The sequence below is a fragment of the Balaenoptera acutorostrata genome, chromosome 11 (assembly GCF_949987535.1).
Source record: "Balaenoptera acutorostrata chromosome 11, mBalAcu1.1, whole genome shotgun sequence".
In the NCBI taxonomy this organism is placed as follows: domain Eukaryota; kingdom Metazoa; phylum Chordata; class Mammalia; order Artiodactyla; family Balaenopteridae; genus Balaenoptera; species Balaenoptera acutorostrata.
In genome coordinates this window covers 11,865,050-11,887,917 of record NC_080074.1, presented here as the reverse complement: position 1 = coordinate 11,887,917, position 22,868 = coordinate 11,865,050, and the positions used below count along the sequence as shown (strand labels likewise).

The following is a 22,868-nucleotide window of genomic DNA, read 5'->3' as shown; positions in this document are numbered from 1 at the left end:
CGCCCCTCCCGCCCCGCCAGTGGCAGGGGGCGGGGTCACGTGGCGGCGCGCGTCATGAGGGCTGGGCTGCCGGGTCCTGGGCTCCGGATAGCTCGCGAGAGTCGCGCACGTGCTGCTCCGCCGGCCGGCGCGCGCTGGCAGGTGGTGGCCCGACTGAAGATCAAATCTGGCAAGTGGCTTGGGGCTCTTTAAAGCTGTGTCTTTCCACGTGTAAGGGAGGCACGGGAGCAGACGACTTTTGGAGATAATCCCAGCTGTTACACTCCATTACGGTAGCCAAAGACTAGTTGGGTAGTCAGTACTTTGGGACCGGAAACCAGGTTAATGAAGCCAGGACAGATAAACAAATTAACTCGTGTTCGCTACAATGATTGTCTATTGTTTACTAAGAAACAGGACTGACTGGATCTTCCACCAGAACAGGAAGGCCAGGCAGGGATTGTTTCCAATATAATGTAAATAGCTGACTGGCCAAATGGAATTTAGGGGTGATTTGCTTAAGGTCACACAGTTAAGAAGTGGAGTGTGACATTAAAACCCCCATTTATACTCCAAATTATGAGCTCTTCCAGAAAGCCCGAGGACTGTAACGAAGCGGTAGGGGAGGGAGGCCGGCATATATATGATTTTGATGAAGAGGTATGTGCAATCAAGCACACATCTTGGTAGAAGGTTGCTGCTGTTCACAAGGAATTAACAGCTTAGTTAATGGTTTTAGTTCTCTATGGGAAAATGCAAGAAACTGGGTTCAGAAGATTTTCTCTTGAAAATATCTGCCTGAAGGCTGGTTCTGCCACTTTTTTTTAGAGTAAAAAGCTCCTCCTCCCAATCCTCATCCTGAATTCCTTCAGGGTATATTGTAGGTCAGCAAGTGCAGTGGCTAATGACTTGATTCTTGTAGAACTGGGCAGTAGGTTACATTCTTTATTTTACAATTGCTTCCCTTTCAGTCTTAATTTCGACCAAGGTTTGGGAGGCATTCTGTGACTGATTTGTCACATGGTGCTAGGAATGCTCATTCCCAGGCCAGGCACAATTTACTGATAGGCCACTCCATGTACTGTTACTGGACTAGGCCCTGTTAACAGTAGCCAAAGGCCTCTGGACCACCTGTCTTACTAGTCTCATGGTTCAGGAAATGGTTCCCGCCTGTTGTTTCTTCCCATATCTAGAGTTAGACGTCTATTACAATCATTGATCTTATATAATTGTATGTTTGTAATTGTTTCAAGTCACCTAGTCATCATTATTTTTATTGGAGGCTCTGTCACGCATTTGGTAGTGCAAGAAACAATACTCTTATAAAATAGGCAGAATATGTGTAATATAGCTAGCAACATTAATACACTCATAAGTAAGTATTTAAGCTAAGAACTTTTAATTAGGTGCAGCCCGTTATCTCCCCAGGTCACCTGACCAGTCTGTTCTGCCCCCATCACTGTCTTTCAGGGAAATGGCATATTGGCGTTGTACATAAAGTTCACCAAAGATGTCTGCAAGTACAGGGCGAGTGGAGGGTCACTGTGACCCCTTACAGGATTGAGAGAAATGAATGTTTTCTTCCAAGGAGTTGCTGGCACCAGAAAAAAAATTGATCTTTATGGTTGAGCAGGCATTTCTGCCATAGGGGAGATCTGGTTAATGCATAATGTGGATGCACAATGCACACTAGAGGGGAGGAAGGAGGTTGAAAGACAGAGAAAAGGTTTTATGTTGTAATTTTTCTTGTCTTGCCTTAAAATGTGAATTTTTATTTCATCATTGGTAATGTAAACAAAGTGGCCTATGATAGTTCAGTGTAAAGAGACTTAAACACAAATCCACTGCTCATGCCCAGCAATGGTGGCCAAAGTGGAGGCAACATGAAGGAGGACAGGGTGACCCTGAACTGCCATTCAAGTGAACTGGGTGACCAGGGCTGGCTTTCTAGAGGTGGCATGTGGATCCTGCATGAGATTTACATGGGGAGAACACAGCACAAGTATAGGAAACCTCAAGGGGTGTTAAAGTAGTCCTGTGAGATGGGGCTGAGGGTTCTGGTGGGAAGGCAGCCGTGCTTAGTGTGGAAAAACCCTGTGGTCTTCCAGCTTTGCATGGCTGGAGCTTCTCATTAAAAATCATCACTGGGACTTCTCTAGAAGTCTTCCTTGAGCTCGCAGACCTAAGTACCCCCTAAGGAATGCCATTTATCTATTTTTTTCCTAGCCTGTATCAGCATCAGAGAAAAGTTCCATTAGAGCAGAAATGATCTTATTCACTATAGTGACCTCACAGCTTCCATCAGCATCTGACATACAGGAGGCCCATAATAATTTGTTGAATAAACATTGAAACCAGACAGACCAAAAATGAAGTTAGGGAGGTCTACTTAATAGTTGTGAAGATTATGAGAATGGGTGTGGGCAATTAAGTACTTAAAACAGCTGCTGGTTGTATTTTGTATTGGGAAATTAGGACTGATAAAGTACGGCAGGGCCTTCAGACTAGGCTGAGCCTGGATTGTAGGCCGCAGGATGCTACTGAAAGTTTAGAGTCAGGACTATTTACAGCAGTCAACTTGGTGGCCCCAAGCAAGACCAGATGGAAGTAGGGGATAGATGAGAGACATGAGGCATGTGGAGGCTGATGTAAGATGTTTTTAGAGAATGAGACTGAAATTAACTTCCACCTGCCCACTTGCTCCAGCTCATCCTGCTGGGTTGCATCATGGGTCTGCAGGAGGCAGCTTGGGGAGTACCAGCCGGAACCTGAAACCCCATGACACTTGTCACACTACTTTAAAGTGAATTTTGTAACGTTCCACCTACAATGAAAGCTCCCCAAGAAGCACATCTTATGCTCTATTTTCCTAGTAACTCTGACAACAAAGTTCAGTAAGTTTTCGCTTGCTTTCTGAGGCTCAATTACTTTGATTAAAATTGTTAACTTTAGGACCGTTACCCAAAAGCTGAGCCAGTTTTCTCATCTGTATAATGGTATGACTTTCACCAGCATTACAGTTCTGTGTCAGGGTCCGATGAGGTATTTATAGAACATGCAGTATAACACGTGGCACGGTATATTACTTCATAGTGTTCTGTACATTGGACAGAACACTGTCCGCTTATAAAAAGTTTACAAGTACTAAACATCTGTAGCTCTGATTTGTTCATGACACAGTTCTTTGAGGGTGCCAGCTTGAGATCCCATCACCAGCCCAAGGAAAGCGTGAAAACAATTTACGAACCACTGCGATCACCACACAGTGGAACATCCATCAGATCTTCCGAGGCAATCTCCTTTACCTGCAGCCACCCCACCTCAACCTTCAAAGACTGCCCTGCTTCATGTTTCACCAGTGATGTGTGTCTCTGAAGGCAGCAGCTGGGTCTGGCACACAGCCAGCAGGCACTCGTGCTTGTGGAAGTGGACTTCCTATGGGGACCTCACAATGGACAACACTCCCCAGGAAAGGATAATTTCAAGGGGTTCCAAGAACAAAAAAATCCAGGGCATTCACCTCCTAACAGGAATGTAAAACTACTAATGCTCAAGAACAAAGGATGGAACCCAGATTATGAACTCCAGAGAGACTCTGCTGTATCTCACCCTCCCTCTCCCAAGGGCTACTCAGAGAAGAAGGGCTGTCAATCATAACATAGGCACGCGATGAAGGTAAGAGACTAGACAGACTTATACTTTACTCCAACTGTCAAGCTGCAGAGAGCAACAATCAGACAAACATTCCACCAGGTATCCAAGGCCCTCCTAGGCCCGGCAGAATCACAGAATCCAGCTCCACATCACTGTCTGGTTTAGGTTTCTTCCTCTGAAAGATACAAAAGCCACGTCAAACTGGTGAATTGCTTATGATTTTCAACACCTCCACTCAGAAGTGAAACCTTTCAGATCCTCACATTTCCTTCAGTCACCTACTGGTGAAGCAGGTGTGAGAAAGCTTAAAGCCTGTGTAACTCACCTGGAGCATCTTTCCTCCCTCAGACCACTGGCTAACATCAGGGACTTCCGGTGCCTTCCTCTAGATGCTTCTTCCTTGCCCTAGCCTCTAAAAGACCACTCTCCTCCCCGACCCCGTCTTGTGCTCTAAAGGCTCTGGAAGCCGCTTCTGGAGCCAGACTGAATGCTACTCCAAGTGACATCTCAGGGAATTCCCAGAGGCTTCCATCGAGGCTAGAGAGGACTGTGCATCCAGAGCTCGGGCCCCAGCCAGCACACGGCTCACTCCAGACTTCGGAGGGAGCCTTGCTACAAACCTTCTTCTTCCTCTTCCTCTTCCTCCTCCTCCTCGTCATCCTCATCCGAGCTGAAGGTGCCGTCGGGCAGGCTATATACGCGGATGACCTGCTTGTTGGGGTCCTTGAGGATGAGGTACTTGCCCTCCTCCAGCTTCATGCAGATGTCGATGACGCAGCGCAGGATGCCCCAGGCGTTCTCCACGCTCAGGTTGATCTGGCTGGCAAACTCATTGGGCTTGAACTGCTGGGTGCCCAAGATGACGTGGCGTGAGGAGTCTTTCACGTGGTACCGGGACACGTAACTATTGAGGGGAAGAGGAGTATTATGGTGGGGGCAGGCGGGCACAGAGACACAGCGACGCCTGGGGTCGAGTATCAGTTAAATGGTGACACCTGGCCTGATGCTTGTCCCAAGAAAAAGGAGAAAAGGCCAGCCCTCGTCTCCCAACCTGCAGACCCCCCCTTCCAAAGATGAGCTCCCGGACAGGAATCTCACCCAAGCTTGAGGTACTCGGATCCGGCCAGCAAAGCACAGCAGGTCCAGCGGGCCAACTTGTAGCTGTTGTTCTTCAGCTCGGTGGCAATGACGGCCCCTCGCTGAGAATCCAGCTTCTGACGCCAGTCAACGCCATTACAATGCTGTAAGAGGGGAGCCCCGGTTACAGGGGCCAAGGCGGGCTCCCACTGCCCACGGTCTGCTGCCACTTCTGGCAGAGAAGAAACTCCTTAGTGGGCCTGGCTGGGGAGGGGCGAGCCCACAGGTAAAGCAGAGGTCAGATTTATCTTTTAAGAGGCAGGGCCTCGGTCCCTCCCTCGCGCAGCAGGCGCTCAACAGAGCGCAACTCCTCCCTTCACAAGAGCTCACCCGGACTGGGACACGCACGCACACAAGTTAAAAAAACAAGCGCCACACAAGTGGTGAGGGTACATGTTTATCACCTGCCGTGCGGAGGGGAAGGGTTTTGCGTGGGAGCCTGGCAGCTCCCCCGCGGAGGACACTGGCAGAAGCTGGAGGGGGAGTGATCTGAGAGGGATGCGGGGAGAGACGGGCCGGTTTAGCCCCGGTGGGCGTGGAGGCCCGCAGAGAGCGAGGAGGTCAGGGTCTGGCGCTGTGTGTACACACAGAGACAGACAAAAAGCAGAGAGACCCCGGAGACCACCTTCTCCAACCACCTCTTCTGCAGATGTGGGAACCTGGCCTCAGAGTGAAGTGACCGGCTGAAGGGCACACGGCAGAGACTCCTAAACTTTCTTGGTTCCTGGCAACCCTAGGCCAGAAGAAATACTAAAGAGCTCCTTTTATTAAGTAGTTAGGTCCAAACCACTTAGGGGCAGTATTCTGACAGATGTCTCTGGGCTTTCTTCAAAAATTAAAACTATCCTGCAGCAGCCTTGTGAGTTTGCTGTGGCATTTTAAGGGCCTTTCCTCAAATCTGTGCTTCCTCAAGGAAGCAGTGTTTCGGACAATTAACCGGCAGAGATACTGAAGGGAGGGAGGAGCGAGTTAGGGAGGTCAGCTAATAATAGCCATCACGAGGAGAGGAGGGCCCTAAACTAGGGCGATGATGTCAGTGAGACCCAGAGCTGAGCAAGAAGACAGACTGCACCTGACAGCAGAATTCAAGAGTGCAAAGGAGGAGACGTTTGAGGCTCTGAGCCGAAGAGAGCAGGAGAGACAAAGCTGACGGACGGCCAAGCCAGAGGGAACGACAAACAAGGACATTGGAAGGACAAGGTATTTTAGAAAAAAGAAAAAAACCAACAATGGAATGGGAGTCAGAATAGATTTCGGGAATCATTTTTAGAGTTCAAGGATGAGGCTCGGGGTAGGCAGAATTCTAAGATGACCCCTGGTGACCCTGCTCTTGCAGAATCTGCTACCATGGAGTCTGGATGGAACATGTGAGTATGATGAAATACCCACGATCATGCTATCTCATGTCAAAAGGGATTCTGCAGATGGAGTTAAGGTCCCTTAAGACAGGAAGACCATCTGGGTGGGCCTCACCTAACCATGCAAGTCTCTTAAATCTGGGTGTAGAGATTGGACACAGAGGAAGCCAGAGATTTCAAACACGAAAAGAATCTGATGTTGCTGGTTTGAAGGTGGAGGGGACCACATGGAAAGAAATGTGGGTGGCCTCTAGGAGCTGAGTGGCCCCAGCTGACATGTGGCAAGAGAACAGGGGATCTCAATCTGACAACTGCAAGGAACTGAATTCTGCCAACTAGAATGAGCTTGGAAGTGGATTTTCTTCCAGAAACTCTAGCTGAGAACTCAGTTCTGCTGAAACCTTAACTTTAGTTCTTGGATATTCTGAGCAGAGAACCAAGCCACACGATGCTAGACTTCTGACCTACCAAACTATGAGCTAATGGATGTCATTTTAAGCCTCCAAGTTTCTGTTACTTTGTTATGGAGCCAAAGAAGATGAATACATGCTATATAAAGAAGTGATTATGGCAAAATGACTTGCAAAGGGGACTGACCCTAAGAGAAGGCTCCACTGGGGGTCAAAAAGGAGGGAAACCAGCAAAGGAAACACGTGAAGGAAGCTGAGAAACGTGTAAGACTAGATGAAGGTACTAACACGGAGGGCACAGCCATAAAAATATGACGACACCAAATGCTACAGGGAGGGCATGGTGGAAAGTCTAAGAAAAGGCCGCTGGCCCAGAGCTAAGTTCGCAGCAAACCTTCCGGTGTGCTCTCAGCAGGTGATGGAGGCTGAGGAGCATCTGGGGGTGAGACTCAGCAGCCTGGAATGCTAATCCCTTGGCTCTAATGAAGGCAGAGCACAACGGCCCCCAAACTCCATCTCACTGGACCCTCGTTCAACACAGACCCGGCCTTGCTGTCCTTGCAAGGAGAATCCTTTATTCTACACAGCAGCACCGAGGAGCTCTGCCACCCATTTCAAATTCAGGCACGTAGCCCAGGTACTTTCAGAAAGGATGACACCCCAATAATCATGGCGCACCAGCCTGAGAGAGAACAGAAAGAGGAGGAAAAGCGAAGGGAACATGATTCTTTCAAGATGCCCCCTGAAGAGCCAAATCTGGGCTTATCTGAGAATCTCTGACTTCAGTAAGTCAAGGAGTTGGAAAAAGGGCGTCCGAAGGTTGAAGACCAGGCAGGGGCTGCGGTAAGCGAAAGAACAGGTCAAAAAGAAGAGCTGCGCGGCTTACAGGAAACCTGCCAGCCCGGCTCATAAGGAAAGATCAAAATCCCGCTTGCAGAGAGCAGAAATCAACAGGTCAGAATGGAACGGAGGGACAGAAAGCACTGGAAGAAGGTAATTACCTCACACACACGATCTCTTTCTCAGTAAGTAGACGAAAAACTCAGAAGACAAAATCTCGGTAGCTCTCTACGTGAGGCGAGGGGAGGAGAGACATAGGATGGTACTCACCCTGGAGTCCCACTCGTTGAGGGTCTTGATGTTGATGAACGACACCTCCCCGTTGGCGCCGGTCATGACGCCGTCGTGCTCACAGCGGACGATGAGGTCAATGTCGTCTCCGAGCTTCCACCTGCGGTAACTGCAAGGAAGGAGGAGCTCCTTTGGTCAGCTGAGATCCTGGGTTGCAGACGCACCACCCACACAGGGCAAGTGGGCACCAGGGAGGCGACATACCGGTAGGCCACAGAGGCAATCTCATTCTTATCCATGTCGTCCTCCACAAACGGGTTCGGGTTCGGGAAGTTGTATCTTTCCTTCCCCTGCAAGGATGACAGAGGTGTCACGAGACGGCAGCAACTTGTCGCCGAGGCAGTCAGCCAGACCCTGCACCTCTGCTTTGTCACAGCCCTGACTGGGTCCCTGGCTCCTGAGGGGGCTCTGGGATCACTGCGTGCTGTGCATCTGTTTACCCCTTCCGAGCGCAAGCAAGCAGCCCGCGGACCACGACGGATGTGACAGCTCGCGTTCACCCCGTGCTTATGTTTGTCGCCCACGCGCTGTAGGCGTCTCATTTAAATAGCAACCTCGTCCCTCCTGTTTAGCTTTCCTCCATGGCACACACAGCCACTTGTCACAACATGTATGTACTCAGGGTTTACTGTCTTTCCTCCTCTGTTGTAACAAAGCTTCTGAAGGGCTGCAACTTTGGCTGGTTGCTGTAACCCCAGCTCCGAAACAGTGAGTGTACTTGTACACAGATATTTGAAGAAAAGGTCACAATGTATCTATGTGAAACAAGTATTATTGGTATTCTAATTTTACAGAGAAGAAACATGCCCGACACCACAAAGCTAAAAACTGGTGGATCTAGGGTTCAAAGTCAGGCTGTCTGATCTTAAAGCCCAAGCTCGGATCTCCTGTGACAGGCAGGGACCCCGTCTGTCCTAACCAATCCCACAACCCCAGAGCTGACGACACGGCAGATGCTCAATAAACAGCAGCTGGAGTCGACAAGCTAAAAATGGACTCCCAGATGCTCCCAGGGCCTCACCATCCTCAAGCACTGCTGGGAGAAGTTGTGGTTGATGTAGGTTGCTTCCATGGCCAGGTTGCGGGGTGAGTTGAAGGAGTTGCCTTCATCTTGCGGGGGCTCGTTGGCTGTCTCGCTCACCGTCAGGAGGTCTGCAAGAGCGGTGACACAGCCAACCACTCACGAAACAGAGTCCCCGAAGAGGTGCGTGGCCCCTTGGGGAGCAGTGGCGATCCACACGACACATACCCTTCCTCCAAAGAACCGCCATCTGCTAACGTGGGTCCCGAGTGTGGGACACACTGGGGAGGAGCAGGGTGCGCTTCTGGATAACTTGAGACACTAACATTAAATTCAGTCACAATCATGTGGAAGAAAGCCAAACCTTTTCATTCTTTTTGGATTCCTCAAGAGAATGTTTGATTTTATTAGTTTTTCAACAAAGAGAAGCAATATTATCACGTTTGGCTTCACTCTGCTATTTTTGAGTGGTTTTCGTTCATTGTGTGTGCGCACATACACACATGTAGGGCGTAAGATATATGCGTACGTATGTTTTCCTTCGTAAATATGCTGAAGTAAAAAAGGCATCAATCTAAAGAAAAACATTAAGTATGTACTAAAGGTGGTATAGAGAGATGACAGAAGTCAGGAAAGTGCTATTCAAATGAATAAAAACTAGAAGCACAGTATTTGGGCACCATGAGGACTCTGAAGGCTGATGCCCCAAGAGGGACTGCGGTGACAGTCCCTTGCCCTGTCGCTGGGGAGGCTGAGGGGGATTCTGACACGGCTGTTGGCGCCTGTGAGGAGACAGACCCTCCCCTACCCATTCTCCAGACCAGGGGATGGCTCGGAACCAACAAGGACACTCAGCACCTCTGTGTTGTTCCCACACAGGCTTCCTACCAAAGTCAGAGTTGTCCCTCTTGTCAAAGAAGAGCTTGGACCCGACCCTCTGGACGACGATGTCCCAGGAGTACACGGAGCGGGTGCAGCTCATCAGTGTGGCCAGGATGGCGTCGGTGGCAAACACGTTCCCCTGAGTCTTCGCCAGCTGCAGAGGACAGAAGAGACACGAGGCTACTTCGGGGCTGAACTGGCCATTCACAGCGGGGGAAGGACTCCGCTGTAAGGCGCGTTCACACCCACACCCGTGTCTGAGCAAGGCTGCAGCCAGCCAGCCAGCAAGCTTGTGTCCTGGGGTCCGAGGAACCGCAGCTCCCTGGGTACCTGCTATACCCCAGGAGAGCACCGCCCGATGCTTCCACCCTCACCCCAGCGGCATGAGGTAAGTACATTTACCCCGATTTACAGGTAAGAAAGCTAAGGCCTCAGAGAGGTGAAGCCAGGAAGCACGGCAGAGCTGGGACCCGGGCCCAGCTTTACCTAACATCAACACTTACGGTCTGGCCAGCAAAGTGCTCTTATTTTCATCTAATCCTAAGTCGATTCAGAAGAGTCTTATCTACAGGGGCTTCCGAGGCCCAACCGATTCACACGCATCCCCGCATCTCTGTCCTGAGGCCTCGACACTCGCCATGGGTGGGCGGGTGCGGGGCAGGGGGCGCCCACCTTCCGGATGACGGGGTCGTCCGTGGTGGTGACAGTGTGGAAGATGCGCTTGATGCTCCGCAGCGGCTTCTCGCTCCTCGTGGTGATGCGGTCGAAGGCTTTGTCATAGTATTCCAGGGCTCCACAGCACTCGCTGAGGGGAGAGCAGGCAACACGCGCTAAGTGAGGGGGAAGAAGACCACCTACTTCTTTTCTGTTAAGCCACGGAATCCAAAGTCTTACCCCAAAGTCTAGAGTATGAGAGACGCGAACAGTCTCCGACTAGACTCTCGGTGCTTGCTGCGGGCCCTGCCCCGTCAGCTCCTGATGTGGCTCTGCAGAACAGGGAGGACACCACTGATTCTGCGCAGCCTCCCCATTTTAAAGGCAGGGAGGCTGAGGCCAGGACAGGGAGAGGAGCAGGTACAGAGCCCCCAGCAGGCGCACGGACTCCGGTCAGGTGCTCCAGCTCCCCACTGAGTTATTTCCATCTACTGGCCCTTTGAGGTAAGGAGCTCTTTGAAATGTAAGCAAAAGCTTCATGACTCTTGAAGAACTGCTATCTTTCTCTTTCTGCCCTCAGAGCTATAGAACTTAATTTTTTCTTTTGCTCAGGATTTCAGGAAGTGGAAAGAAATCTGGAGTTTAACAGCAAATTTCTTTCTGCCAACAAGAGTTCTATAATTTAATTCTTCTTTTGCTCACAATGCCAGGAGGTTCAAAGAGAGCTGAAGTTTTTTTTTCTTTTTGGCCACGCCGTACAGCTTGTGGGATTCTAGTCCCCCGACTAGGGATTGAACCCGTGCCCTTGGTAGTGAAAGCGCGGAGTCCTAACCACTGGACCGCCAGGGAATTCCCGAGGAGATGAAGTTTTAATATCAGTAAACTTCTTTCTGCTTTCCCCCTCTTGGCATTGCTTTTTAAAACCTGTTTGTCAATCTTACGCAACACCTTTGGAAATACTAGGGCTTAGGCCAACAGTCATCACCAGCTGGTCCACGCACATAAGAGTGTGGTGGACAGTAGTAAAAGATGTCACCTACATGTCCTGGGGCTCTGACACCTCCAAGTAGCGCATCTTCATTAACTGAGGAAAGTCCATCTCCTCCTTCACCTCCCAGTCACTGCGGACTTCCACTGAGGAGTCTCGGGGCTTCTGTTGGGGGAAACCATTGGAGGGGAAAAATGACAGCCAGTGCAAAATGTAAGCGAAAGGCAGGTTAACAGTATGAAGGCTTTTATTCAATAAATATATCCAGAACATTTACTATGTGCTGGCTGTTTTCCAGCAGCGTCCCTGACTCTTAGGAGCTTACAATCTAGAAGAGGACCGAAGGGACAAGAGTTCAGAAACAAATGGGAATTCTACTCCTCAGTAACGATGCCACCCTGGGAACATCGGCTCTTCTATATTCCTATGTTTTACACAGGAGCTGTAACAGCTCCTTTATATTTCTCTCAGGGTATCAGCTATTTATTCTTGCTGCTACAGCAAGCACCATGTCCAGCAAAATGTAACTTCCACAATTGTACCTTCACACTTGCTTACATGTCTTCTACTCTCACTACACCCACACAAACACTTGTACAGGAATGTCCACAGTGGCGTCATTCATAATGCCCCAAAGTAAAAACCACCCCAATGTCCATCAGTGGTGAACGGATAAACAAAATGTGGTCTATCCATCTAACGGAATGTGGCGATAAAAAGGAATGAAGTGCTGACATGTGCTACAACACGGATTAGCCTTGAAAACATGATGCCTGGTGAAAGGAGCCAGTCACACAAGGTCATTCCGCTGTGATTCATTTATATGAAATGTCTGGGGCAGGCAAATCTGGAGACAGAAAATAGATACGGGGCAGCCTAGGGCTGGGGAGGATAGGGGCTGACTGGCACAGGGTACAGGGCTTCTTTTTAGAGTGATGAAAACCTTCTGACATGGACTGTAATAACGGTTGTAGCACTCTGTCAATACACTACAAATCACTGAAATGTACACTTTAAATGGGTGAACTGTATAGTGTGTGCACTATACCTCAATAAAGCTGTTATAAAACCAAACAAATACACAAAATCAAATTCCTGGACAGAATTCTGATATGGATATACCTACCTGTGATTTTTGGTCCCATTTCTGCCTCACTCCAAATTGTTTCTGGAATTTTTTCTGCAGTCGTATGCGTTCTCTGGAAAGACAGGAAAACTGTGCTTTCAGTGCAGATTTTTAAGGAAAACAGGGGCTTAAAAAAAAGAACAGACCAACAGGGCGCACACTAGACATGCTAGAGAGGCATACTGCCCCCACCACTGACCAGTATTATGCATATATTTTACTCCATCTATCCAGCTGTCCACTGGCAGCCCCAGCTTGGGCAGGGCTACTGTCCTACACAGCTCCAGGGACTCACAGGACCCAGCGTGAATGGAGCTGCCTGGAGTCGTGCCACAGCGGACCCGAGTCCAGGTAAACTCCAAAATTGCTTCCTATCTGCCTTTGTTTCCCTTCAGTGCTCACGTCCTCTGCAAGCAGTTTCCTGCCCATGCTCTCTGCTGTTAACAGCTCTTCGAGAATGAGACCAGGGCTGAGAGAGTGGCTTAATTGGCTCTGGGAAGACTTTTTGGTTTTCCCGCAATGGTGGGGAAGATGACTATTCTCCTGCTCTGGCCTCCTGCTGTCAGAGTGCAGTCGGTCCTGGAAGAATATCTTGTTCTGGCAGGATGGGCACCTCACCTCTCCTTCTGCTTGGCGCTCTTAGGCAGGGTCTGCAGGTTGAACTGCAACATGTTCCGTCGATCCTTGTCTCTGCGGAGGTTCCGCTGGGAAGCAGGAAAAAACATCCATGTTAAAATCCTGGAGATCTGGCTTACAACTGGCAGTGCCTAATGGCAGGCCATGAGAGTTAGTTTAGGATGCAACCCAAATTGCACATTTTACTCTGCTTTTATAGAATCAACATCCGGGGGTTTACAAGTAAGCTCAAGCATACCTCAGAGATATTTTGGGTTTGGTTCCAGACCTCCACAATAAAGTATCACAATAAAGCGGGTCACACAAATTTTTTGCTTTCCCAGTACATATAAAAGTTATGCTATACATATAGTTTACACTACACTGTAGACTATTAGTGTGCAATACCACTATTTCTAAAAAAACCAATGTATACACCTTAATTTAAAAAAACACTTTATTGCTAAAAAACGTTAACCACCATCTGAGCCTTCAGTGTAGTAACATTAGCCATCATGGATCATAGATCACCATAACAAATATAATAATAATGAAAAAGTTTGAAATATTGTGAGAATTACTTAAATGTGACACAGAGACATGAAGTGAGCCAAATGCTGTTGGAAAAAAAGGCGCCAAAAGACTTGCTCGATTCAGGGCTGCCACAAACCTTCAATTTGTTAAAAAAAAAAAAAAAAAAAAAAAAAATCTGCGAAGCACAATAAAATGAGGTATGTTTGTACTTGGAATTAGCTTAGATTTATATCCACACACAGTTTTTATTGAAGTAGGTTTACTGGCTCTTATTAGAGTTGTTGAGTTTGCCTCTTTATGTAAGAAGATGCAGCCCAACTGGACGATCTATTTAATAAATCCTGGACATAGCAATTAAGTGAGGCAACAGACACAGATCACCTTGTTAATCCAGCGCTAACATCCATCCTTAGCACAGATGTCCTTGCTACTGGTCAACAGAAAGCTAAACTATTTAAATGCACCCCTGGACTTAGTACCCATTTATTTTAGCACAATTGTCACTGAATAGCTACTTGGGATTCACTAGAAGACCCACAATAACATGCTCTCCTCTCAGCAGTACTCACACGGTAGCATTTTTAGCAGCAGATGACAGCCCCAAGACGGTCAGATTGCTGGCTCTTGGCCTACCTGTGCAAATCGCATCCGATTCCGCTGGTAGGCGGTCTTCTGTGTGCGCGCTGTATCCACCAGCTGGAAACTAGTTTCATCCTCCTCATGGAAGTAAGCATACTGACTTCCACCTCCAAACTGAGAGGAGTACTTATCTGGAGGCAAAGGTGACAGCGTGTAACGACACTGCCTACAGACTCTACAAATACATGGTGGTCTAAAGCCCTGCTATTTAAAGTGTGGTCTCAGGACTTGACCCATCGGCTGGGATCATCTTAGATGTACAGACTCACAGCCTCACCCCAGACCCACTGAATCAGAATCAGCATTTTAATAAGATCCCCAGCTGATTCATACGCACATTCAAGTTTGAAAAGCTCTGGTCCAAAAAACTTTGTAAGTCAAGACAGAGTCTGAGGAACTTTAGACAAGCCCATTTCACTCTCTGCCTTATTCTGTAAGAATATGAGTTAAAATCTACTCTCTCAGGAGAGGCAAATATGCGGTATAGGTATCGTCACTGTCATCATCAGGTGCCCAAGGCAGACGTGGCTAACGGGCTACGCCTGACGTTCTTGCTGACACGAGACTCAGATAATCTTAACTCAGTATTCCAGGGAGCCACTTCCAGCTCTCTCAACTGGCACAGAGGGAAGAAACCAATTTACTGTATCAGGATCTTAACACCCGGAGTTTTAAAACTGGGATCCGTTGACTGGCCTCGTAGGTTCAATAAATTGCACTGAAATGAAAAATGGGAACATGTTCACCAGATCTGTAAAAGGGGCCGTGGCTCCCCAAAAGTCGGGGGGGGGAACCCACTATAATAGGCCGAACCTCTTTAATGAACAGTCTAAGTTGAGGCTACTTCCAAAAAGAATGTGGATTGTTTCCACAGTCCAGAATATGCCCTGAAATACTATGAATTATTATCAGCATTTTGTTCCCATCCTAGAATGCTTTCAGGTGGAGGTTACCAGAAAAACTAACAATCCCCCAAGGCCCTGATCCGGGCAGTCAGGCGGAGAACACTTACTTGTGTACCTCTTATCTTGGTACGTGGCCCCCGTCCAGTCTGCAACCTAGTAAGAGCAACAAGGGAAGAAGACACGGAGCACAGGTCAACCAGGTGGGTTTCTGTTCACTCAGAAACCCCCCCAAAGTGAGGCCACAGTGTGGGGAAGTGTCAGGACTGGCTCAGGATGGCTTTTTAAGAGCCCAGCTCTCCTATGACCACTGGAAGTATCCAGATGGATACTATATAATGGATACTACATTATACTATATAACGGATACTTATAACCCTGATGCTTTTGAGAGAATAAAAATGAAACGAACTTGGAGTAGCAGCCACAGGTTAAAAGATTCAGACCCCTGCTGACAGGCAAGTACCTTTCCTAGCCGGTCTCCTTTGCTGAATGGCTGGTAGGGCATATCCCGAAACTGCTCGGGAACCGCACAGGGACCCCAGCCTGAGGGGTTGTCCTGGATCACGGGTGTCATGAACTTTGCCATCTTCTAAAACCTTAAAAATACAAATAATATAAGTAGCTCCATGAAGAAAAGCCTCAAACTAAAAAAAAAGCCTTCCATTTGAGGTAAGCTAAGACATGAATGACAAAATTAAAAATGCAAAACACAAAACAGAACCCTCAACTGTTGAGCTACTCCCCATTCAATGTCTTCTTGTAAATAATATCGTGAATACTTAAAACTCAGAAGACTGCTAACAAAATTGATGTACCATATTTCATTGATTTTTATTTTTTCCACTGTACCACCTCTGAAATGAGTCTGCACCTTCCGCTTGATGGGGTGTCATATCGTAATTGGCAGTTTTTCTTTCTCGGGTGTTACATGAAATAATTGTGCTTCTTACAATGAGTGGTATCTCACCTATTTGATGAAACGTAGTAACTTTTTTTCGAGTGTAATAAGCATGTTGTAGTTCTCATTCTCACCTTCACCAGGCACACAATATTTAATCCCTAAACCTCAGTCTCTTTCATTTGTAAAATACATAAGATCCTTGTTTTATTTCTATCAGAGAATCATTGTGAAAGCCGTATGTATTAATTAACATATTTGGAAATGATTCCATTGTAAAACGCTGCACAATTACTCCTGAGTCTTGCAAAAATACATTTACACACAGTGCCGAGAAGAAAACAAGGGTCCGTGAATATATCCTGAAATGTAACTTTCCTTTGTTGTTGTTCTGATTTTCTGTCAATGAAAATCCTTATGCAGAGCAAGTAAACACAGGGTCAGGCAAATGGCCCGCCAGAACGCTGAGGAGGCCACCAGAAACCTTAGTTCATAAAAGTGGCCATAAAGCCAATGTTCATAAACATTATGAGTACCAGACATGTTCTTAGTGCTTACCACACATAAATTCATCAACTCCTCCCAACAATCCCAAGGTAGGGCCAGTATTAGCCCCACTTTCCAGATAGGAAAACTGAGGCACAGAGAGATCAAGAAATTGCCCAAAGTCACAACACTAATGGACGAAAAATTTGAACCCAGGCAAACTGGCTCCAGCGTCCACACTCTGCGTAAAAACCAGGGGCTCCAGACAGATGTTCGCCTGACAGGTCCTATCAAAAACTTACACATTTATCATCCACTGTAATCCCCTGAAAATGCTCAGAAGCTGAGTTCCCAGGGGAAAATTCATTACACAAATATTTCTGGAGTCTGGACAGCAATCAAAGAGTGCAGGGTACTAAATTTAGGAAACTCTCTTCATTGTTCAATGATAGGGAGATTAAGGCTTCCTACAGAAGGGACACTTGGGTGACAGCAACAGGGAATGACCTGGGAGCTCCACCCTCCAACTTGAACTTAAGTTACACTACAGGAAGCGTAGTGGTGGTCTCAAAATAATTCACATTAAATATTTATCAGGCTCCTACACGTGTCAGATGCAACACCACTAACCCTCCCACCCCTGCCCCCATTTTAGAGATTAAAAATGTGCAGTTCAGCCAAATCAAGCAGTTGACTTTCCCATCATTTCAAAATAGATTTGGTTTCTAGGGTCGTCTGCCCTAAGTCCAACACTCTTCCCATTATTTTATAAGCTGGGCAGTGGCCTGAAAAGATCTGGGGTTTCAGCCCCTACTGATAACACAGTAAGATACCTCCAAACACACTTTAAAAAAATCGACTTGTTTTGTCAGAGCTGGAGGTAAACGGGCTCAAGGCTTGACATGCATTTCTCTGGGGGAGGTGGGAGTGGGAGGAAGTCACCTGGTTTCAACGCACGTAAAATAAGAGTGAACACAATGGAACCAATAGGAGAAACTAAGCCTTTCAGTTAAAACGGAGTGACAGCTGTACTGGCTACAGGGGCAGGATGACGAGGCACCAACAGGGCAGTCAGAAGGGGCCTTGCGGCTGGCAGGCCACGGTACTGGGTATATTATGGCAGCCACTGCAGATCGTTCCACATCAATTCCTGGCGGGTAGAGAGTTTCAGATCAGAGATCAATCAACTCCACCCTAGCCTCCCATTTCAAAGAAAAGGAAAGGAAACATTTGGACCGTAAAATCCTCAGAGAGGGCCGAACACCGCTCAGCTTGGCACCCCCAATACCTCTCTCATAACAGCTCAGTAACAGCTCAGGGAGCCGTGGGCCGCTTTAAAAAGACCCTGAGACCTAGCTGGGTTAAGTGACATGATCACATTCGCCCAGCCCGCGGCCGCTAAACGGAGTCTAGGGCCAGAGACCTCAGCCACAAGGCTCTGCCCCGCACTGGGTCGGACCTGGGACCCCCCGAAGGCAGAGTCCTGCCCCGCCCAGCGGAGGGACAGCGGCGGCAGGAGCGGGTGTACGGGGGTTTCTTCCGGTAGGCCCCCGAAGGCCAGGAGCCGCCCAACTCGGCCCCGGAGGTCCGCGGAACCCTACGAAACACACTGCTCACCTGCAACGGCCTTAGCCGGGCCCGATGGCGAGAGATTGTCCAGGCCGGAGACCACAGCACCACCTGTGGTCCGAGGAACTGGGAAAGGAAAAAAGACGCGCGCGCAGCGGCCGGCGCCGTAAACACGCCCGGCGCTGTCGTAAACTGCTCCCCAGCTTCCTTCCGGTTCGGCGGCCGAATGCACGAGTCGTAAAGGAAAGGCAACCCGGAAAGTTCGTCACTGTTCTTTTCGAGCTGTTCTGATTAGCCTGCAAGACACCGGAGGATGTTTACAGTTACGTCATGGGACACCCGGCGACGCTCCGAGGGGGTTTTCAAGTTTCTTGAAACGAGGCTGCCCTGCAATCGAAGCTGGAGGCCGAGAGTGGCTAGCAGCGCCTCTATGTCCCACAATGCCTTGCGGGCCGCTTCGTCACCTCTGTATCCCACAGTGCCCCGCGGCTCCTGCCTTCTTTAAGCGATCGTGTTGTTCGATTCTCACTGCTAGGGGGAGGTCGAGTGTCTCAGGCTGATGTGGTTGCGACGCGCTGTTCTTTCACGGTTTCGGAAACTGAGGCCAGGAGGTGCAAAGTGACCTGCGTAGATCAGACTACTAGTGTAGTGGGTGGCTGCCAGGGTTCAAACCATACCTCCACAGTTCTCAAACTTTATTATTTGACAGAGATTTCTGGAGCGCTAATTTGAAAAGTGCAGATTCCGGGTCTCCCTTCCATAGATTGTTATACCAGCATGTCTTAGCTGGAGCCCAGAATCTGCATTTGAATGAGCAGCTGTGATTCTGAAGTGGCGACCAGGAAGCACTGTCCTACGATGGCAACTGTGCTGTCCTTTTCGAAACCCAGCCTACGGAGTTTGGCCTGGAGTCTTACTGGGGAATTTCAAAACATTGAAAGAGAATCTGCGCGCGCGATTTTTGTTCAAACCTCAGATTCTTTTCTACTTGGCCTCTTAGGTTTCCTTATCAGTCTCCCAGCGTGTCTCCTTTATTGGGAAATATATCTGCTGTTAGATCTGATATCTATTCTTGGCTCTGCCACTTTCTAGCTGTGTAGACTTCACCTCTCTGGACCTCAGTTTCCTTGTCTGTAAATTGGAGAAGATAAAAAGGGGGTGCCGTGAGGGTAAAGATAAATGTATGTGAAAATACTCAGGAATCCCACTTACCAGTTGGGCAAACTTGGACAGGTTATTCGATCTCTCTGAAACCTTATTCATCTGTAAAATGAAAATGTTAACAGCAGCATCTGTTTCCATACGTTCCCTCCTAATCCGCTCGTCTTCCAGTTTTCCTAATTTTTTTCATGCTATCCAGTGGATGGTGCTCATTGCAAAACCTTGTAGTCATTATTGGTAGCTCCTTTTCCCTTTTCCACCACATTCAATCCTTCAGTAAGTCCTCTTTATTCTTCTTTCAAAAGACGTCTTGGGGGAATTCCCTGGTGGTCCAGTGGTTAGGACTCTGTGCTTTCACTACAGGGGGCATGGCTTTGATCCCTGGTTGGGGAGCTAAGATCCCGCAAGCCTCAAGGTGTGGCCAAAAAAAATAAAAACCCATCATGAATGCCACCACTTTCCCCCACCATCTCCAGTCTCATGCTTGGGCTCCCTTGTCCACTCTTGTCCTTCTAGGGTTCCTTCTCTGCATGGTGGTCAAAGTAATCTATTCACAACCTTCTAGCAACTTCCCATTACGTACTTGGAGTGAAATACAAATGTTTTCCTGTGGACTGTCTGGTCCTGGCTACCTATCATCTTTATATCCTGCCATTTTATACTCACTCTCCGCTAGTTATCATGCTTTTTTTTTGGCCGCACTGCACGGCTTGTGGGATAGTTCCCCGAACAGGGATCAAATCTGGGCCCCGGCAGTGAAAGTGCCGTGTCCTAAACGCTGGACCACCAAGGAGTTCCCAATCATGCTTTTCTTTTTATGCCACAGGGCTGTGGTGAGAATTAAATGAGTTAATGTAAGTTCTAGGAATGGTACCAGGCACATGGTGAGCGAGAGTAAATGAGGACAAGGCAAGGCTACACAGAGGGGTGGTTGGTTGAGGACACAGGCTAGTGAAGATCTAGGGGAGGTGTATTCCCGGCACCAGGGAACAGCAAGTGACAAGGTCTCAAGGCAGGAAGGAGCCTGGGTATGACCCAGAAAGAGGAAGTGACCACGTATAAACGTGCAGGCCACGGAACAGAGTATGGGATTTTATCCTCAGGATAAAGGTAAGCTACTGAAGAATTTTGAAGTGGGGAGGGAGGGAGGTCATGCCCTGATTTAATGTAAAGGAGGGTCATCCTGTGGAGACTGGATAGGCAGAAAGAGGCAGCAGAGGTGTCCACTGAGAAAGGAATGGAGGAAAGATCTTCCACCCAAGCCCAGGGACCCATAATTGAGAATGAGACAGACACTCCAAATCCTTCTCCATCTGGGGTGGGCAGAGACGTCACAGCCAAAATGGAAAAGACGATGAAACTCTGACACAAGAGAGAGACTGCAGCAGATGGCCTGTGGGCCCACAGCAAAAAAAAAAAAAAAAACCACCAAAAAACAAAAGACATGATCCGAGCAATTCAGCAAAAGTACATCTCCCCCTATATTTTAGCACATATTACAACTTACTATTGAAATTAAGTACACTATCATGAATTGAGTCCTTATTTATGTGCGCAGGGTAATGTGCTAAATTCATTTTCTCATTTAATTCTCACAAAACCCCATGCATTCATTCAACAATTCCCCAGATATGTATCACCAGGCACCGTTCTAGGTGAGACAGCAAAGCCTCTACCTCACGGAGCTGACACTCTAGAAGCAGAGACGGAGCCTAAACAAGGAAACAAAAATATTTCAGAGCACGAGGAGAACTATGAAGAAATGAAGCAGAGTTGGAGGGCGAGGAGGGATGGACGGAGAAGCAGCTGTTTTAGGAGTGGTGGTCGAAGATCTCATTGAGGAGCTAACTCTTGAGCAGACACAGGGATGATGGGACCAGGCCAGCCATAGGTAAATCTGGGTTCATGTATGTTTCTTCTATCACATGGAGCACCCCGAGGGGGTGGGGGTAGGGCCTGTGTTTTCAGTTGCTAGAACAGTGTCTGACATAGAGGATTACTAGTCAGAATACTTCCTCTGGAAGTCTTCAGCCGAGGGAGTGACTGCAAAAGCATTTTCTAAACTAAAAAGGGGAGACCCATAGGTGCCTGCCAGGCCCTCCATATTCATACCCTTATGTTGTGTCTAGAAGCAAGAGGCACCATTATTACTGTTTTCTGATCAGCCCTTTGTGCTGTTCTGTTCTGTCCTGTCCCTTCCAGATAAAACAAATGCATTTTCTAATAGGAACCTCCATGGTAGGAGCAGAAAATCTGCCGCAGATGTAAACTGGCCTTTTCTAAGAGTCACCAGTTGGTTGTCTGCAAATGTGTGGCTGAAGAGTTGGGGACACATCAAATGCCAGAGTTTCTGAGCGAGTCTGGCTGGAAGGAAGCCTGGAATGGTTTCTCAAGGGAAACTGATCACAGGGAATGGAGGAGGGACTGGAGATATAGAAGGGGGAGGGTCCTGGAGCCAGAGCTGGCCCTGTCGAGGGGGCTGGAGTGTCACCCCCATTTCCTGGGCAAGAATGTCCCCTCAAGCTCCCTCTGCTGATGAATGCTTCTTCAGAATAACACTGTCGCTTGCTCTGACTCCCTCCTATCACGACTGTGAATCCTCACAGAGCTTTTACTGAAGGGGAGTATGTGCTGGTCAGGCCAACAAAAGCGCCGGGTCCTGCTGGCGGCTGTATTTCTTGTGCTCTCTATTAATAGATGGATCGTCTGTTTATGCGTCAGCCTTGCAAGCCCCTGCCTTGTGTGCAGACTTACCCCAAACTGCAATGGACTCACCAAGGCCTCCTTTGGGGACCTGTCAATGTGGCCACCCCCTTCCGGTGCAGCAACCTTGTGTGCCTTCTAGGAACCAACACAGGGATTACCACCCCATTTTATAGATTTGAAAACAGAGGTGCAGTCAAGAGGAATGTCTTGCTCAAGGTCAGCCAGCTGGTAAAGGTGCAATTGGAATGGAAACCCAGGTGTCCCTGAAACCAAAGCTGGCACTCATATACAATTCCAAGGTCTGAAAAAGTTCTGAAAACCAAAAGCTTTCTCATGAGGTTGGGGCAAGCATTTGATAACAAACCCGATGTGAATTGGATGTGAGGTTATTTATAGTCTTTCTTTTATCCCACTTAGCATGAATATGTATACATTTTGCTGTATAGGAATATTAAAGAGTTTATACTGTGTATGAAAGGGTTTATGGAGTACTGCCCCAGAGCTTGCTGGGCATGTTGTGTAATACAGAGTAGACCCACCATAAAACCTTTCTGAAATCCAAAAAATTCTGTTAGCAAACACATTGAGCCCCAAGTGTTTCAGATAAGGAATCATGGACTTGTACCAAACTTTTCTGTCTCAGCGACGCAAAGGGCACTACCCCCATTTTACAGATGAGAAAGACTGACTATGGGGGAAGTGGTGCCCAGGCCAACTGTGTGCAACCGCAGCATTTTATCATTTTATCATCCTAGGAGGGTGCGCCGGGAGGAAGGGAAGCCTTTGAATCACCAGCCCACCCCAGCCTCCTAAGAGCCTTGTTGCCCCAGCAAAATTTTAAAAATAGAAAACCTGGAAGGATTAAAGCATCCCAAAGGATGCTTTAAGTCCCCTGGAAGAAAGGGAGGCTTGCTGTAGGTTCCGATGTTTGGCATTCAAATTTATTTTTTATCTCAGCTGGATGTACACTCACCCATCACAGGATCAGTTCTCAGAATAGAGAGGTACCTGTTGA

General features: G+C 48.0%; 1 protein-coding gene across 1 annotated transcript; it reads right to left on the bottom strand.

Annotated features, from left to right (window-relative positions):
• Positions 1 to 3,655: 3,655 nt before the first annotated feature.
• On the bottom strand, positions 3,656 to 18,372 carry EIF3D (eukaryotic translation initiation factor 3 subunit D). The gene is made up of 15 exons (XM_057557242.1): positions 18,035 to 18,372; positions 15,497 to 15,629; positions 15,141 to 15,186; positions 14,123 to 14,259; positions 12,959 to 13,044; positions 12,341 to 12,413; positions 11,267 to 11,379; positions 10,245 to 10,377; positions 9,579 to 9,726; positions 8,691 to 8,821; positions 7,874 to 7,959; positions 7,649 to 7,778; positions 4,732 to 4,874; positions 4,254 to 4,537; positions 3,656 to 3,808 (listed from the first exon to the last, which is right to left on the bottom strand). Exons 2-15 carry the CDS (start codon positions 15,617 to 15,619, stop codon positions 3,795 to 3,797), a joined length of 1,647 nt encoding a protein of 548 aa, XP_057413225.1. The 5' UTR covers positions 15,620 to 15,629; positions 18,035 to 18,372; the 3' UTR covers positions 3,656 to 3,794.
• Positions 18,373 to 22,868: the final 4,496 nt, after the last annotated feature.

Coding starts and splice junctions, on each gene's coding strand:
- EIF3D (XM_057557242.1), bottom strand. CDS start 15,619: ATGGCAAAGTTCATGACACCCGTGATCCAGGACAACCCCTCAGGCTGG. Junction 10,378..11,266: donor GTGTCAGAGCCCCAGGACAT/GTAGGTGACATC, acceptor CTCTCCCCTCAG/CGAGTGCTGTGGAGCCCTGG. Junction 7,779..7,873: donor ATTGCCTCTGTGGCCTACCG/GTATGTCGCCTC, acceptor CCTTCCTTGCAG/TTACCGCAGGTGGAAGCTCG.